The sequence below is a fragment of the Daphnia pulicaria genome, chromosome 3 (genome assembly GCF_021234035.1).
Source record: "Daphnia pulicaria isolate SC F1-1A chromosome 3, SC_F0-13Bv2, whole genome shotgun sequence".
NCBI classification, from domain to species: Eukaryota; Metazoa; Arthropoda; class Branchiopoda; order Diplostraca; family Daphniidae; genus Daphnia; species Daphnia pulicaria.
The window spans coordinates 11,803,717-11,820,153 of record NC_060915.1 but is presented as its reverse complement, the minus strand read 5'-3'; the positions used below and the strand labels follow the sequence as shown (position 1 = coordinate 11,820,153).

At 37.1% G+C, this 16,437-nt stretch overlaps 5 protein-coding genes and 1 long non-coding RNA gene across 11 annotated transcripts; 2 read left to right on the top strand and 4 right to left on the bottom strand.

The window, feature by feature from the left end:
- Positions 1-465: 465 nt before the first annotated feature.
- LOC124328329 (importin subunit beta-like) lies at positions 466-1,840 on the bottom strand. Its single transcript, XM_046787061.1, has 4 exons — positions 1,651-1,840; positions 1,078-1,593; positions 782-1,008; positions 466-715 (listed from the first exon to the last, which is right to left on the bottom strand). Exons 1-4 carry the CDS (start codon positions 1,792-1,794, stop codon positions 466-468), a joined length of 1,137 nt encoding a protein of 378 aa, XP_046643017.1. The 5' UTR covers positions 1,795-1,840.
- Positions 1,841-1,895: 55 nt separating this feature from the next.
- LOC124329444 (importin subunit beta-1-like) lies at positions 1,896-3,084 on the bottom strand. The gene is made up of 5 exons (XM_046788504.1): positions 2,826-3,084; positions 2,583-2,762; positions 2,365-2,514; positions 2,151-2,297; positions 1,896-2,063 (listed from the first exon to the last, which is right to left on the bottom strand). Exons 1-5 carry the CDS (start codon positions 2,979-2,981, stop codon positions 1,896-1,898), a joined length of 801 nt encoding a protein of 266 aa, XP_046644460.1. The 5' UTR covers positions 2,982-3,084.
- A 71-nt stretch (positions 3,085-3,155) lies between these two features.
- LOC124329560 lies at positions 3,156-4,086 on the bottom strand. Its single transcript, XR_006916820.1, has 3 exons — positions 3,577-4,086; positions 3,311-3,369; positions 3,156-3,233 (listed from the first exon to the last, which is right to left on the bottom strand). It is a non-coding gene; the product is annotated as an uncharacterized LOC124329560 (long non-coding RNA).
- Positions 4,087-4,090: 4 nt separating this feature from the next.
- Positions 4,091-6,340, bottom strand: LOC124329558. Its single transcript, XM_046788646.1, has 5 exons — positions 6,120-6,340; positions 4,961-5,239; positions 4,727-4,900; positions 4,491-4,652; positions 4,091-4,427 (listed from the first exon to the last, which is right to left on the bottom strand). The coding sequence occupies exons 2-5, from the start codon at positions 5,048-5,050 to the stop codon at positions 4,191-4,193; spliced, it is 663 nt and encodes a 220-aa protein (XP_046644602.1). The 5' UTR covers positions 5,051-5,239; positions 6,120-6,340; the 3' UTR covers positions 4,091-4,190.
- A 135-nt stretch (positions 6,341-6,475) lies between these two features.
- Positions 6,476-10,554, top strand: LOC124329557. 6 transcript variants are annotated; one of them, XM_046788643.1, is made up of 16 exons: positions 6,476-6,655; positions 6,779-6,933; positions 7,016-7,201; positions 7,281-7,382; positions 7,451-7,777; positions 7,848-7,985; positions 8,049-8,425; positions 8,483-8,671; positions 8,739-8,834; positions 8,904-9,080; positions 9,144-9,224; positions 9,287-9,529; positions 9,601-9,663; positions 9,729-9,803; positions 9,872-9,943; positions 10,015-10,554. In XM_046788643.1, the coding sequence occupies exons 8-16, from the start codon at positions 8,663-8,665 to the stop codon at positions 10,216-10,218; spliced, it is 1,020 nt and encodes a 339-aa protein (XP_046644599.1). In that variant the 5' UTR covers positions 6,476-6,655; positions 6,779-6,933; positions 7,016-7,201; positions 7,281-7,382; positions 7,451-7,777; positions 7,848-7,985; positions 8,049-8,425; positions 8,483-8,662; the 3' UTR covers positions 10,219-10,554. The 6 variants fall into 6 exon arrangements, with proteins under 6 accessions (XP_046644599.1, XP_046644601.1, XP_046644596.1 ...); XM_046788645.1 differs by having other exon boundaries at positions 6,720-6,933; positions 8,489-8,671; XM_046788640.1 differs by having other exon boundaries at positions 6,720-6,933.
- Positions 7,056-8,660, top strand: LOC124329442 (polyamine-modulated factor 1-binding protein 1-like). The gene is made up of 8 exons (XM_046788503.1): positions 7,056-7,142; positions 7,281-7,382; positions 7,451-7,777; positions 7,848-7,985; positions 8,049-8,087; positions 8,165-8,425; positions 8,483-8,551; positions 8,655-8,660. Exons 1-8 carry the CDS (start codon positions 7,056-7,058, stop codon positions 8,658-8,660), a joined length of 1,029 nt encoding a protein of 342 aa, XP_046644459.1.
- Positions 10,555-16,437: the final 5,883 nt, after the last annotated feature.

The following is a 16,437-nucleotide window of genomic DNA, read 5'->3' as shown; positions in this document are numbered from 1 at the left end:
AAAAGGGTCGAGACTCGAGACACACAGATGAAAGTTGTTCACTATCCCAATGGGTGGCGGTGGCTACACCAGAGATGGGCTATAATGAGATAACCAGGTTCGCCACTTTTCTAGTTGAAAGGCGGCGGGATGACACTAGCGCCCCAAGTGTTCAGATTTTTAATAATTGCCTGTTATGAAGAAGAGATTAGAGAAGTCACTTTGTTTGTCAACCAAAACAGTTTAACTTTATTATTTTTTTTAGTTTACTTGAAATAACAATTCGCAACGTCGATTTTATGCAAAAAAGGGAAATAGTGCTTTGAGAAAAGACAGAGAAGGAGCTAATGCAACAAGAAAAAATAAAAAGAGAAAAAAAGGAAAGAAATGCTAGAAAGGGAAAGAGAAAGCAAAAAGAGGGAGGTGAGGTAACGAAAGGTAAAGTGGCAAAAAAGACACAGCCGACCCCTCGGCTAGCTCAGAACTTCAATCCTTAAAAACATTTGCCTTAAGCCAACTCAGCGAAGTGCATGGGATTGGCCGTTGGGCATGCTCACGGGGCATTTCTTCTGTAAACAATGTAAGTGCCTCATGTAAAGAATACACTATGCTTGAATTGTGATTTTTTTCTTTTGAATTGATGCGTTGTGCAGCAGAAGTGAGCAGCCACTTGAGGTTCAAGTTGGATTTCAGGTATTTTGTAGCTTCGTCAATGCCCAATTCCAAAAGTATATTGCTGTCAAACAATTTCGAAAGGCATAAGATTAAATTGAAATTGAAATCAGCTAAATAAGATACCTACCCAACGTGTTCAGCACTTTCGATTATGATTTTATCAGAAGTATCTTCGTCGACGATGGCCACCATTAACTCTGAAAAACCTGCGAGGCATTTCTCCATCATGGAAAGTTGACAATCCAGCTCTTGTTTTCGATTTTCACGTGACTGTGTTACTTGCTTGTGGATGAGTTTAAAAAGATGATAGTAGAGATTCAACGTGTTTTCTTGAAGCTCCTCATGTTCGGGGTCCTGGGTAACACGAAAATAACAGGCTTTGCAAAATGATTGGTTAAGCTGCCAAAAATTGTGAAAACTTACTTGGTTTACGGTAATACTCGGAGCATTCTCAAGTTGTTTCAAAGTTCGAACAATATACGGCGAGAAATTCTCCCGTTGTGCCATTTTATTTAAGGTAGCCACGCAGATTGACCGTGATTTTGTGTGAAGATCCTTCCGTGCCAGTATATCAACAAATTTCAACCAGAAGTCATCCAAGTACCGCAGAGACTTGCGGAATAGAGAATGCTTGTAGAATAGATCACCTATCAGACTCATCACCATGGGGCAAGGGTCAGGTAACTCAATCGCCGAACTCAAATATGTTGTCAAATCGAGCATGTGCAACTTTAATTCATCGAAAGGCAATAACGAAATAGTCTTAGAAGTGGCCAAGAAAGCATCTTTTTTGTCCTTAAGCACTCCTCGAGGACTTTCAGATTTTAAAATTGATATTAATCTACGCATGAACTCATGGTGCATTTGGTGGCCTCTCAGTCTACCCATAGCTCTCAAAAGCATTGTACAAGGTAAATAATTTTCATCTGCTGCTGCATCCTTCAATTCAAAAGTTTTAATTATTTGATATTCCAGACTAAATAAATAATGACCTACCCCATCGCAAAGCTTTCCGATCAATGTCTGGATAGTTCTTTCTACACTTTCGTAAGATTCAAGGGGAGAATTAAGTAGCACGTCAAGTAGCGCTTCTTGAGCAGCACATTTCTGATTTTCACGAAATTTTCCACAGCATTGCATAAGTTCGTCAACGGTTCTCTCGTAGTATTGTGGCCAAGATGGTGTATCCAGTAGAGGACGACCTTCTTCCTGTTTAATCACAGGAGAAATTTCAATACAGGTTAATTTTCAATCAATAGCGTGTGGTTTGCCTTTTCGCTTGTTAGTCGGTAAATAATTCTGGCCAGTGATGAAAGAGTTTTGCACGCTGCTGCGGCCACTCGATGGTCATCATCTTCCAAGTGTACGAGTAGTCCGTTAACTAGCGAAGTAAGAACTGAAGGAAGTATCTGTAAAAACAGGATGGTGTAAAAACAGGATTAAAAACGAGTTATAAGTGGTGCGGTCATCAAGAACCTACAGCGCTTAATTCTAACCTTGTGCAAGACGTTGTTTTTAAAACCGGACGATGAGGAAAAGTGATCACACATATTTTTGTGCTCTATCTCTGCAACAGAGCGCCAAAATTTCATTCCTTGTAAGACAATATCCGAGACAGGCGATGCCATTGCATTAGATATAATCTAAATACAAATAAACACCACAAGTTTATTTAATGATTCTTAAGAATTCAATAATTTGTCAACTTACTGGAACGATGTTTGATTCCATTTCAATCTTGATGTGGTGATAGTAAAGCGATACCAAAGTTACCAATATTTCTAAAGAAATCACGGATTCTTCAACAACAGACGATTGCGCGGCGTCGCAGACAACTTTCATGATCGCCTTTCGACCTTCCTATTTTTCAAAATTTTGCATCAGAACCTTTAAAAAAAAAATACAAAAACAAACTGAGCCCGCGATACCTCAGTGTCAAATGTCTTGGAAATGCATTTAAGAGAACTTAGTAGAGCGCGAGCAGCTGCCAGACGAATTCTTCCAGTTAATTTGCTCCGTGACCGTGTCCGCGTTCTGTTAGTGCCCGCCATACAAAATAGTATGGGATCGAGGATTGACCGGTTAAAGTAGACCAAATTTTGCACGCTCTAAGATAAATAACATTATAAGAATATTACTTTAAAAATTCGTTTGGACAAGAGTTAACTCACAATTTCTTGACAGATAAAGGCGATGGATTCGAAGGCCGCCTCTATACGATGTTCCTTAGCTGGCTGCCTTACCATGTCTGAAACTTCAGAAAGGAAACACTCCAGCGAAGCCATCCCAGACGAAGCCTGCGTCTCCGGAAAGAATCCAGCTGCCATGATGTAAGCCAAACATTGTGCGGCACAACTTGGATTCTGAGTGTTTTCGGTTCCCAAGGTCGAAATCAAACGATCACGCACGGCATTGCGAGTTTCTTTTGGGAGATTGGTCCACCCTTCATGATACTGTTCATTCAGTTTCGCATCTTTAACAGTTAAACAAGTTTTCAGCTGTAGGGAAGCCGCTTGACGAACTTCAGGTAAACTTTTTTGATCTTCAATTACAATGGACAAATTGGTAATAAATTGACCCTAAAAAGTATGAAAATCATTAAAATTATTACATGGTGAACTATCCATGGCATAAAATGAAGTTATGAAACTATAACCATATTTTTCTTCGCACACTTTTCCAACTTCAGTTGGGCTTCAGCTAATACATTCTTGTCTGGAAAGTGAAAACAATACATCTTTATTAATTAGCTAATGGTTTAGAATGACAGTGATATTATAGTTGGATGGTGTACGTGAGTGTCTTAACATGTTGAATCAAGTAAAACATTGCAGATAAAACCCCACAGCACACACAAGTAAAATTAATGTACATGTAAGATCGTGAGATCAACAAAAAAATACATCAAGTTGCATTGTTTACCTGGAGAAACAGAGTGTTCTAAACACTGAACTACACATTTCAATGATTTCAGCATGATTGCAATTATAGCCTTAATATGGCTTCCGATGACGATGAGTATCCGATGAGTATGTTTAACTGTACGGCACGAGTAGTTTGGAAATGTAAAATATAACGACACACTTCTCTGACTAGAATCTGAAATGACACTAAAATCTAATGACACACTACTCTGACTATAATCTCACATCTGAGCCACAACAGAACGAATCCACAAAGGCCACAAGCATGCCACAAGCTAAATAATAATAAATACGACTGTCAATTATTTCTTATTTATGTCGTCGGCTCGTCGCCTTCGGCTGATCCCTGATTTGCCCGCACATTTCGATTTTTGAATCCAATCTGCTGGTATCACCTGCCATGAGCCCATGACCTTGACCGTGGACAAACGAAATCATGCACCCAAGTTGGTGTTACCTACACTAAATGACTCTAGCGATGTCTTTGTTGAAAAGAAATAAAAGAGTCACGGTGGATTTCAATTTCAAATTTATTTGGCTGCGATTGCCTAAGAGATACAAAAGTCATCAAAACGAGTTCTTTAATTTATAGTGGACCTAGTAGTTATTTCTTTACGTTGGTCGAAACGAATTAGGCATCGCACGAATCTCGCCCTCCACAGGGCGGCGAATCCCCGCGTATCTGTCGTACCAGTGCACCAAACCAAAGTTCCTTAACCTATTGAGTATTTCATGACGTTTCTCTGGTCCTAGTAGTGCAATGACAGGTGGCTCAATCCCATTAAATAAACGACACAATCGTTCAAGTCTTAATTGATCACATGCTTTGCCAAATAAGAAGCACAGCACCTTAAAGATACGTAATAAAAATCGGTTTAGAAAGTGAATAATGAAATTCAATTTTTAAACTACCTCATATGACGGCCGGGCAGTTGGAGAGAGGATGTCATAGGATTCCGGGTAGTTTGAAAATACTAACTCGACTACACTGCAAATAAATTCCCATTTATTCAAGGGTGGTTCCCAATGATCAACGAGAACTGCCGTGACTTTGTAAAATGAGAATAGTGACATCTATGAAGGGACGGGAAAAGAAGGTTAATTGGTTTTACCACATGAAATGTACAAAACAAAAATTAAGGAATTACCTTATAATAAGAATCGACGGATTGACATCGTTCATAAAGACTCACAAGGTGATTCACAGACGCCGAAGAAACTGGTGTTTGTTTTATAACTGCATCCACGAACTCAGGAATCAACGGCAATTTTCTATCACACAGTATTTCCAAGGCAATTGAAATATATTCCTGTCGGTTACCCTTATAAAAAAACAAACAAACTTGTGGAATAAGAAATTATTTTGCTGTAACACATCTTACCATCACAATGGCTTTGACAACTATTCCGACTATCCTCACTCCAAGGGGTTCATTCAAAGTTTTGTTTAGAGGCAAATTGATGTTCGCCATGCAACATACCAATTGATAGGGTAATTTTATGTTAAACTTCTTATTGCACAAATAATGAACACTTTCCAATGCCAAGTCTAAATCGTGGCTGTAAACGCACTTCTTATTTAGAGTGTCGCTTATTTTACACACTCCTGAGCGAACAAAATCGAAGCATAGGCCCCTACTCTCGACTGTTCGCTACATCATCTGAAAAGATTCGAATTTGGATTGTTACCCTGCTAGCAATTTTACATCGCCAGGACGGACTGTGTGTGTCCTTTCCGGACGATGGGATATCCCATCGGTCCGTCCTGAGTCCGTACGCGGGACATCCAAATGTCGCGCCCAAGGATGTCCCACCGTGGACAGTCAATGGACGTCACCAAAGGACATAGTAGGGAAAGAAAATTTTGGGGATTGAAGAAAAGAAATTGGCGCGGGTGAGTCGGGTCACCCATCCACCTACTTTTTTCACCGATGCTGCTGCATTTTTATTTCTTTGCCACGTCTTCATCTGATGTGGCATATTTCCTTATTTTAATTGTACAATGAATAGAATAATAACCTAGTTCTTATATTTGCACTTAGTAATAAAGTTTTAGATTGAATTATTGCAACATTATTTTAAGGAGGAGAGAATATTAAATATGGAATAAAGCGAATTTTTTATTTCAATTTAATATTTACAAAAATTAATGTATTTTTTATAATTACAAAGAAATCATATCGTAGATTTACAGATAATTAAGTTAAAATAATGTTTTATTACACCGCTCATCTCCAATATGATATTTATAGACTTTATCATGTATGGATTATATACGGTGGGAACTGGGAAGGTAGATGGATGTCAACAGGACATTCAATATTTATTGTCCTAAATGCGTCCAACTTTTCCATCCTTCGGACGTAAAAATTGGACGTCTATTTGACGACCAAAAAAAATTATCCTATGGATATCCCTAGTTGTTCCCAAAAGGGCGAGACGTCCCTTGGATGAAGGGACTAACATAGGATATCCTATGGATATCTTGTGCTAGCAGGGTAACAACAAAAATTCAGGATACGACCCTCGTCTCAAACTCACCTTGAGGACATGGGGGATTTTCCATTACGATCCGTTGAATGACTGCCGGCTTGACTGTCACAGCTGGATCGTTTGCTTTGTTCAATTGTGCCACGATTTTCGTTGGCGATGGTCGATTGGTCGATCAAAAACTATTTTGGCCGGTGCCAAAAAATGAATTCAATAGATGAATATTCTGTCTGAGGCCTGACGGTGCTCGAATGGAATTTTGTGCTATTGCACTGTCAGGCCGCTAGGGGCGCTCTGACGGCTGGGGCCTGGGGGTACCCCTCTCTAGTCTCTACATCTGACGGCTGAAGCTACCCTACCCCTTTCTGACGGCTGGATGTATGTACCCACTGTACCCCCTTTCTACTTTTCCAGAGCCGTCAGGCCGCTAGAGGCGCTGTGACGACTCGAAAACCTTTCTCCGGATTTTAATGACTCCAATAGGCGCGACGATTTTGCAGTCAAGTTAAGTGATTTAAGTCTATGTTTTACACGTGCTGGGCAAGCACATTTGACTTTTAGTTTTCTCATCTGCCATTAGATATCTGGTAAGTTAATTGGTTCTTGTAATGTGAAATGGGATAACTTAACTAACACGTCAGTTTCTGATAGATTTATTGACCATGACTTTCCACTTAAAGAATAAGTAGCATGTTTTATTATATCTGAAGTTCAGAACTAGTTTTGTGAGTTGGACCGTTGGACTAAAAATCATCAAAGTATAGTTCATCGGTTGAATAACCATGCTGCATTGCTGCTGCATTTTAACGACATAGAAATGTGTGCAAGATCCTTTCCAGTTTTCCAATTGTATTATTATTATTAAGTAAGAGATTCTAAATGCAGTATATTAATAACTTTGCTGTCAAGTCAAATATCTAACTTGGAAGTTGTTGGATTGTGTTCAGGTTTACAACTTCCAGTAGAATAAACTGATTGATCGTGAAGATGGAGAGGAAACCAACTGTGGCCGAGTTAAGTCCTGACAGATCTTCATCCCCCATCGTGTTTACTGGTAGCAGTGTAAAGCTTCAAGTACATCAACAGAAATAAAAGAAAACTGCTTCTTTCAATCTACAAATGGAAGCTCTGAGGTAAAGTTAAGCCAATTACATTAAAATGATTTACAATTTTTATGGTTTATAAAAACAACAATTGTGTGTGTTGAAGCAGAAGCAGCTACCCAATAAAATTCAAGACCAGCAATTTAAAGATGAAAGTAGATCTTCAGAAGGTGCTGAAGAGGTGCAGGTCGGAATTTTCTCTCTATCAGAGGTATTCACTCATATAGTTTCAATAATAAAGAAGGAAACTAAGATTTCACCTTTATTTTACTTCTAAAGGCTATAAAAAAAGCCAGTGATTTGTCGCGTGAAAAGAAAAGGTTGCAAAGTCACATTAAAAACTTGCAGGAACACGTTTCCGCTGTCGAAGAGCAACTAGAACAGAAGCAAGGCCAGTGTGAAATGGTGAATTCACAGTTAAAAGACAAGGAGCAACGACTAAAAGAGGCACTTGAATACATTTCGGCGCTAAAAGAAGTAATGCGAATTGAAGATGGACGACACTCATCTGCCTTGAAAAAAGCTTGTTCCGACCATGATTCTGTTAAAAAAGAACTTGAAAGTTGTACAAATGAATGTATTGGTTACCTTAATCAATTGCTTGAGGTTGTTGACTCAAAATTTTATGATCATAAGATTAATTTCATTTAACATTTTATTTTGTTTTCTCTCTCAGGCGCAAGCAGATAGTAAAGCCATTGAGAAAGATAAACTTGAATTAGAGGGAAATGTGAATGTGACAATCGGTGCACTTCAAGCCGAAATTCAACAGCTTAAACTTCATTTGGAAACTTCTTCTGCAGAACTCTCCGCTGTACGAACATCTTTTAAGTTGTGATTTTACACACTTTTTTATTTTTGTTTATCCTTCTTGTAGGCAGGAGAAAAAGCGTTGCAATTTCAAGAGAAAAACGAGGTGTTGCGTTCTCAGATTCTTTGCAATATTTAAATGATTCTGAAGAAAACCTTCGATTGGACTTAACTAAAATACAGCAAGAACTCGATAGCGAAAGAGCAGTGGACACTGCAACTGAAATCTTAGCAGAGGAGAAGTTAAGTGGTACTAAAAATGCTCTGGAGTTTCAAGTGAATGAATTGCAAGAAAATCTAGAAGTAGTTCAACATCAAAATGAATCAATCAAACAAGAACTCTACAGTGAACCATCAGCCCACAGTGAGACCAAATCTCCCTTGGAATTATGCCAGAATCAATTAGAAGAAGGTCGCAATCGGCATTTATTGGAATTGTCCAAGGTTCTTAACACTGATAAAATTCGCTTTTTATTACTAAACTAATTCATGTATGACTAGGTACAGAATACTGTAAATATTTTGAAGGATGAGAAAAATGCACTGCAATCTCAAGTCGACGAGTTCCAGGCAAATTTGTTTGCGGCGTCCAGTTCGAATGAATCATTAAAGAAAGAATTGGAAGCAATCCGAGAGAAAAATCTTGCGTTTGAACGTCAATTGGAATTTTCAGCAATAGAAATGTCAACTGTATGCTTATTCAAATATTCCTGTACATTTTAGATTAACGTTTTAACAAAAATTGCGTCTATTCTAGTTGAAGGTAGAAGCTCAAAAGCAATCCAACAGAAATAACGAACTCCAAGTTCATCTTGATGACATGGAGGATCTGTTACTTTCCGATCGAACCAAGGTAAAACTGTTGATACTTTTGTCCTTTAATATTCAGTGTCTGTCACATTTAAGTGTATTCGTACTGTAGCTCAGGGCCGAAATAGCCAATCTCTTGAAAGAGAAACTGGAAATGGAAGAAACTGCCCAGCGTTTGGAAAGGACAGCGAGAGCTCAAGAGCCAAATATTGAAATAGTTACAGAAAATAATCTCAAGCTAATGAAAGACAAACTGGAAATCGAAGAGACAGTCAAACGTCTGGAAAAGGTATTTAGTTTTCAAGAGCAGAATTTGGCCGTACTAACTTCAGGCAATGTTTCTCTTAAACAGACGCTCAGCGCTTACGAAGAATATATAAAAATCACCCATCAAACCGTTTGCTGCACGCTCGTTTTCACTGAAAACTTGAAAGTATAATTTACCTTCAAGAATTTACCTCATTAAACTGAATGTATAAGTAAATTTCTTTTCAGGCGGTGAATAATGCAAGTAGTCTGATAAATGAAATTAAATCATTTATGGAAAAGATAGGAAGCATCCGACAAAATGCCGAAGTTGTTGATGAAGACTTTAAGGATTTAAATTTTTCTTTCACAGAAACTAAGAATTCCTTCTTAGTGAATAAGGACACAGACAAACGTGACAGTAAAACGTTAGTCATGGACGAAGACAGTATTAAAATTATTGAAGAACCTCCACCTTCGGCTACTCGAAAGTTAGGTTTCAAACGCAAGTGTGGAAATAAGCCTTCTCCAGACTATATTGTTCTTTTCTTTTTTATGTTTAGGCCCCTACAAGAAGTGCGGCGGTTGCTGAAAAACGATCACTTTCCGTTCAGAAAGAATACGAGGTTTTACTTCTAATGTGTTTCGGTCTGTTTTTTTGTTCTGATTAACTCTCAATTGATTTTCCTAGCATTCTTCTAGAACCAGTAGCAACGAGCCAACTGATATCAACAATGAGGCATACGCAATTCGTGGGCGTCAAAAGGCATTTATTGATCTCTTTCCTTTCCTGGCTCTCTTAAATTTTCTATGTCTGATTGTAACATATTTCAGTTGGTTCCATCTCCACCATGTAATTTTCCGATGCCGATGCTGATATTAGAAGATTGTTTACGAGTCCGACAGGTTATATTAGCATAACATTTTATATTTCTAAAACCAAGGTTAAAACGTTTTTATTTTTTTAATTGAAATAGAATCCAAAAACTGCCAGAGCTCGTAAAGATGAATCTCAAATCAGTGATGATGATTCCTATTCCTTCACAGCGACTCCTTTTCTATCGGCTAAGCAGAATGACGCCCCAGAATGCTTATCGATGAATGCCCGTACCTGCCAAACCAATCCAAATCCGGCCATCCCGCTCTCAGTTCCTCCCGCTAAGAAATGTCGTAATAAGTAGAATTATCTTTTTCTTAAAAATATTATGCCTTCCGAAACTTTATTGAAATAAGAACTTTCAAGTAACGGATGGGCAATTTTCATTCGAATTAACTTGATCTAACAGATACCAAAAAACTAAAATTGCTTTTCATTTCATTTTTTCAAGTTACACATCAAACAAATACTTTGTTATTTTTTGTTTATCCCTTTCTTGTATTGGCTGCTAGGAATCTCATTCAAGTGGTACTTTTTTTGTCGATCCTTTCGCTCCCTCCTTTCATTCCCTGTGTTCTCTGAAAACAAGACATGTTCATTCATTTCCTGTAGAGATAATAAATTTTTTTTTCTAAACGGGTTTTCACTGGTATGTAATAAGTACACTTACATAAATCTACACTTGTTCAAAGCTCTACTTCACAGAGCTATCCTTGCTGCCCGCAGATGTGTCAATTACTCGGTTCTAAATCACCGGATGCTGAAGAAGTGACCAACTACTGCTGTTGTAGTAGTTGTAATAGTCGGTTAAGTAACTGTATAATTCTTTTGATGAATATTCCGGAATATTTCACATTTGTTCTGTTGTAATTTTGTCTTCATTTTTTTTGTTATTTTTTATCTTTTGTGTTTTGTTTCGAATAGTTTTTTCTAGGCGGGGGGATACCCAAGCAACTTGTCTTATGTCTGGGTTTATTAAAGTCGGTCTAACGTAGCTTTGTGTTTCGCAATTGTCACCCCAACCCTCCTAATTTCTTATTCCCCTTCTCTCACTTCCTAGTCTGTTATCATCATAGTCTCTTTATTAAGTAATAAACCCTCTGTTTGCAATTTTGCTGTATAAAGTCAAAAACTTTGTTATTATTACCTTAAGCTCCCCAATATTAACATTGGTCTTTGAATGAGTTTATTCCTGTGAATTGACGACCAACCACCACTTGATTGGCGACTAACAAATAGCCCACACGAATATCTAAGCTGGAGAAAGCCTAGGCACATGCACATCAGCATTTGACTCATAGCTAGATGAAAATAAAATATTGCTTCAAGATTAACTCATATTATTAAATAATCAACTATGAGCAGGATCTCCTTTTAAGTATGATATAACATACTTGTTTGCAAAGAGGTTAAATGCACTAAATATGTACCAAAATATCATCAACACAATGGCAGTTGGATGCCTTAACCCTGTTTTCCCAGACGTCATTCCTGTACTGCAGTCTTTATTGTTTGGTGACAAAGAAATCCTTAACCTAAGTTCCTCTTCACTGCCCATTTCTTTAAACAAAAACATGGTTGAGCAAAATAAAAAAACCTGTTGTATGCTGTACCTGATTCTAGAGGTCTCATTTTAAAGTACTTGAATCCCAACTAATAAAAATACTTTAAAAACAAAAGAAATGTGATCCCATCGAAAATATTCCAGTAGTGTAAAGCCGAAGCGTGATTTTAAGTGGAAAAACAATGCATGGTATCCAATGAAAGGTCTGAAAATTGACAATGAAAATGAATGACAGCTGTACACGTGTAAAGCAATAGACAACTAAGATTGTCGTCTGCTCTGCTGTTGGTCTGCTGGAAAAAATGACTATATTTAACCGTATAAAATGTTTCTAACATTTTTTAATTAACGAGGGTCAAGCTTGATCTTAAATTAAACAACTAAATTTTATAATTTTCCGTATGAATTGTGTACAGGAGTACAGACTTGCGGTAATTAATTTGTTGGTAAAAAATTCAAATTTCGCGCCGCTATTTTGCGGCAAAAACGACTTCTTTTTTCAAGAGATATTTCGTGTGTAATTGAAATCATATTTCAATTTCGACAGTTACCAGCTTGAATTTCACCATTTTAGCTTTAAAATTATTATGTATAGTATATAAATATTATGTATAGCTTGATTCCATTTTCTTTTGTAGTCATTGAGAAAATTGAATTCTTGCATAAGACTAGCAGCGCCACAGTGGAATTTCTCGTAAGAAAAGAAAAACCACTACATTTTTAGTTTTCTTAAATTTTCTCAGTAACTAGTAAACATTTTTTCAATCTAAAAACATTTTCTCAAAGCTTATTATCTATATATAATAAAACAACAAGCTTTTGTGGGAGGAGCCTGTGTCTGTGTCAACATAGGCTCCTCCCCCAAAATAAAACATGCCCAAACATGCCCAACACCAGATGTCGTCGCCGTGATGACGCAATCTTTGATGACGCAGGGTCATTCCGCTGAAATCGAATTAATTTTGGCGCTCGACATCACCGAAATTTTTTATTTTTTTACAGTGTGTTCATTGTGTTCGTATAAGATTTTCTGTAAAGGGAAAAATTTTTCCCGTTTACCGAATGGGAGATAAAAAATCCTAAAGTTTTGGTTTTTTAAATTAAAAAATTTGATTTTTTTCGTTCAAATTAAATTTGTGCCGATACCGTTTATGCTACAGATTTAAAAAACAGAGGAATTATAGAGAATTTTTTTGTCTTTTTAATCATCTATTTGGAATTCAAATTAAGTTAAAAGAAAGTAAGGATATTGGGGTTTAAACATTTTTTTTTAAAAAGACCTTAGCGAAAATATGTTAACTTCGATTTGAAAATTTTTTTTACTAATCAATAGCTCTAATGTGTGCGCATCTCGTGTCAAACTTTCAAGTTTCACCCATGCTTTGTTAATTAGTTATACATTTTTCAATATTTTTCGATTCTCCGTTTCAATTGCACAGACCCCTTCACTGTCATGGCAGGGTGTCCCTAGAGTTGCCACCGTGCCCGTTGAGTGGCGCTAGTGTTCTCTGTGCAAAAGATATGGCAAATAAATAAATTTTTAAAAATATATAACTAATTAACAAAGCATGGGTGAAACTTGAAAGTTTGACTCGAGATGCGCACACATTAGAGCTATTGATTAGTAAAAAAAAATTTCAAATCGAAGTTAACGTATTTTCGCTAAGGTCTTTTAAAAAAAAATGTTTAAACCCCAATATCCTTACTTTCTTTTAATTTAATTTGAATTCCAAATAGATGATTAAAAAGACAAAAAAATTCTCTATCTTTCCTCTGTTTTTTAAATCTGTAGCATAAACGGTATCGGCACAAATTTAATTTGAACGAAAAAAATCAAATTTTTTAATTTAAAAAACCAAAACTTTAGGATTTTTTATCTCCCATTCGGTAAACGGGAAAAATTTTTCCCTTTACAGAAAATCTTATACGAACACAATGAACACACTGTAAAAAAATAAAAAATTTCGGTGATGTCGAGCGCCAAAATTAATTCGATTTCAGCGGAATGACCCCGCAACAACCAGCATCACCACCAGATGTAGCATCGCCGTGATGACGAAATCTTCAAGTAAGGTACTGGGCAGATTTCCCACGATAAAATCTATTACGGGCAGATGATTAAGCTACAGAAAAGCGAATAGCAAAACATTCCGACTTTACGCTAGACCAAAGTTCCCCGGATTTGACCGGGGCTCAGGTTACTCGTCTGCTAAATAAGACCTCTAATTTTGAACAAAATAGCTGGTGAGGTACAGATTTGAGAGATTTTATTGAAAAAAACCTATGACAGGTTCCAAATTTTCTACATTTTTTCAAGACATAAACGAGCTGCGGGGAAACACTCATGGTTCAATTTTCCCCAAATTTTGAACATAACATGTTGTCATTGAAACATAAGTAAATAAATAGCTCGGCTGATTTTTTGAATTTCACAAAAAAATTTTTCGATCCAACCTAATGCTAAGACTTGGCAACGTATTGAAATTATTTTTGAAAATTTTACGTATTTATTTCATCTAATATGTTTCATTTTCTACTTTTTTACATCTTACTCTTCTTACATCTTACCCGAGCACTGGCATTACCGATGGAGCAGTTAGACATCCTGCGTTGCGCATTCTCCGCAAATGTGCCAAATCAAATTTGTGTCAAAGTTGGTCTGTGTCGCGCGCCTACAGTCTCTTATGGAAAAACCAACTTCTTCTCGTTAAAAAAATGTCTTCAGATCTATATATATGATTTCCCCCCTCTTCTTACTAAATTGTAAATTCATTTCTTTATTACCTAATTTTTATTTCGAGCCCCAATTCAATCTAGTAAATTTTTATTTAATTTTTGTTTGTGACTGGTTTTGTTTTTGTCTCGTGTAGCAGAAGAATTTCGTTCGTAGTATTGGTTGATCTTTCTAGAAACGCAACAAGTCCAGAAACGTCTGCTACAGCCAGACAACAACGAAACCAGTCACAAACAAAAATTAAATAAAAATTAACTAGAAGTCCGTGAGCACTGTTTTTCATCACATTCAACATAACTAGAATCCCCAAATATAAAAGACTAATTTATGCAATCGCCGTTTCAATTCCGCTGATATTCTGGACATAGCTAGACGTAGCTCTATACGACTCTGATATCTCTATGCTTGCCTTGAAACAAAACAAAGTGTTAGCAGTAGCTTTTTTGTTTTCAAGTCTGCTGGATGCGATTTTAGATCACTTTTTTAAAATGCCGAAGGTCCAAACAATACAAGAAAGATTAGCTTACGCACTCACAGCCCACCGTAAACATTACAGTTTGCGTAACCAAGAATTGATAAAGGAAAACTTATAATTAAATCAATATTTCTATTTAGTATACCAAACTCATGAAATTCAATAAAATTATTTCAGGTCTCAAAGTGTTTGAAATGCAAGGATGACTTTGCCATGAATGGAGGGGCTTTAAAGATTCACACTGAAGAGCGTTGCAAAAACAGGATTCAACGAAAGCAAGGTCCGAAACCCACAGTTCAAGAGCCAACCCTCGCCGAGGTTCAAGAAGAAAATCGGCAACTGCGTGCCCAATTGCAAGGTACGTTTTAAATTATTCTTCCTGTTAGTGTTAGATGTTGAATCCTCTTCTTGGAGAAGAAGTTGAGGAATCCTATGAAAAATCTTCTTGATGGCCTACGCCTTTATCTTTTTCCTTTCTAGTTTCTCCTTCTATTACTCTCTATTTGTGTCCCCATTCCTTTTTTATTTTTTAAAAATTATCCTCTTTTCATTTTTAACAGTGGCTTAAATCTGTTTAGCCATGTTTTTAAACTGCTGATCTCTTTTTGTAACAAGGAAGTCTAGTAGCTAGCTTTAAAAACTTTTATCTTTTGTGAGATTTGAAACTTTGCACTTGCATGTCGTAGGTAAGAATGTTGACCATTATGCTGAACGCTGAAGCCCTTGCATCCTATTTCAAACAAATGTCTTGTATAATTTTCGTGAACTAGTCGAACTGATAGTGTTAATCATACTAATGTCCACCATCCATACAAATATAGTTATCCCCGTACTCCGAGAGGAAATTCGAACACTGCAGGCGCAATTGCAGGGTAAGTTTTAAATTATGCTGTCTGTTAGTGTTAAATGTTGAATCCTCTTTAAACTCTCTCTTAATAAAACTAGAAAGTCTAGCCTTTATCTTATAAAAGATTTTTGGCATCTGTGGGATTCGAAAATGTGTAGTAGTTTGTCATGGGTTAGAACGATAACCACAATGCTGTAATCCTTGTACTCAATCATACAAACAAACGTCAGAATTTTTGTGAACTTGAGTTGAACCAAGTGTTTTATACTGATATCCGCCATATCGCTTTTGGCGATATCTGATTTTCCCGATATCTCTATGGTCTTGTGGTTAACGTTATCGAAACTGACTCAAGGTTTCCAGGTTCAAATCCTGCAAATGATATAATCGTGGACAGTTCTGATGCTGTCTAGTGTTCAAAGCTCGACTCGAGCAATTGTCGGTAACTTGCATAGCACAGAGATTGAAGACCTCCAGAATAATATTAACTGGGATCTCTACGATCACTTGGTCGTTTCTATCATGTCCCATGGAGTTTCAGACAAGTTCATTACATCCGACTGTCGGGAATATTATATCGAGGAGTTTACTGAAGAATTATCGGGAAAAAGAACCCCCTAGGCTGTTGGGGAAGCCCAAAATTTTCCTTTTGAATGTCTGCCGTGGAGATAAAGTGAATGAAAGTAATTTGTTTGCTTAGTTATACATGTTTGAATTTAAGTAAAAGTTTCTGTTTTCATTTGTACAGTTATGATCCCACCCTATTCAGTTACCCGGCCGATGAAATCGAGTGGGGGAGAGGATGAGTATGGAGAGGATGTGCATACAGGGTGTTCCTATACCCGGGGCCATTCCTGCCAGCTCAGAATTTCTTCTTGCTTGGGCTTGTATGCCAGGGTATAA

Excerpts from the sequence above, each read along its gene's own strand:
- LOC124329558 (XM_046788646.1), bottom strand. The coding sequence starts at position 5,050 with ATGGCGAACATCAATTTGCCTCTAAACAAAACTTTGAATGAACCCCTT. Across the intron at positions 4,901-4,960 it reads TTGTCAAAGCCATTGTGATG|GGTAACCGACAGGAATATAT; the intron begins GTAAGATGTGTT and ends TTTTTTTATAAG. Across the intron at positions 4,653-4,726 it reads CCGTCGATTCTTATTATAAG|ATGTCACTATTCTCATTTTA; the intron begins GTAATTCCTTAA and ends GTCCCTTCATAG.
- LOC124328329 (XM_046787061.1), bottom strand. The coding sequence starts at position 1,794 with ATGCAATGCTGTGGAAAATTTCGTGAAAATCAGAAATGTGCTGCTCAA. Across the intron at positions 1,594-1,650 it reads TCGGAAAGCTTTGCGATGGG|GATGCAGCAGCAGATGAAAA; the intron begins GTAGGTCATTAT and ends TTTGAATTGAAG. Across the intron at positions 1,009-1,077 it reads CGAGTATTACCGTAAACCAA|GACCCCGAACATGAGGAGCT; the intron begins GTAAGTTTTCAC and ends CGTGTTACCCAG.
- LOC124329557 (XM_046788641.1), top strand. Across the intron at positions 9,664-9,728 it reads CCGTTCAGAAAGAATACGAG|CATTCTTCTAGAACCAGTAG; the intron begins GTTTTACTTCTA and ends TGATTTTCCTAG. Across the intron at positions 9,944-10,014 it reads ATTGTTTACGAGTCCGACAG|AATCCAAAAACTGCCAGAGC; the intron begins GTTATATTAGCA and ends TAATTGAAATAG.
- LOC124329442 (XM_046788503.1), top strand. The coding sequence starts at position 7,056 with ATGGAGAGGAAACCAACTGTGGCCGAGTTAAGTCCTGACAGATCTTCA. Across the intron at positions 7,986-8,048 it reads CTTCTGCAGAACTCTCCGCT|GCAGGAGAAAAAGCGTTGCA; the intron begins GTACGAACATCT and ends TCCTTCTTGTAG. Across the intron at positions 8,088-8,164 it reads AATTTCAAGAGAAAAACGAG|CAAGAACTCGATAGCGAAAG; the intron begins GTGTTGCGTTCT and ends ACTAAAATACAG.
- LOC124329444 (XM_046788504.1), bottom strand. The coding sequence starts at position 2,981 with ATGGCAGCTGGATTCTTTCCGGAGACGCAGGCTTCGTCTGGGATGGCT. Across the intron at positions 2,763-2,825 it reads CCTTTATCTGTCAAGAAATT|AGCGTGCAAAATTTGGTCTA; the intron begins GTGAGTTAACTC and ends TATTTATCTTAG. Across the intron at positions 2,064-2,150 it reads AAAACAACGTCTTGCACAAG|ATACTTCCTTCAGTTCTTAC; the intron begins GTTAGAATTAAG and ends CTGTTTTTACAG.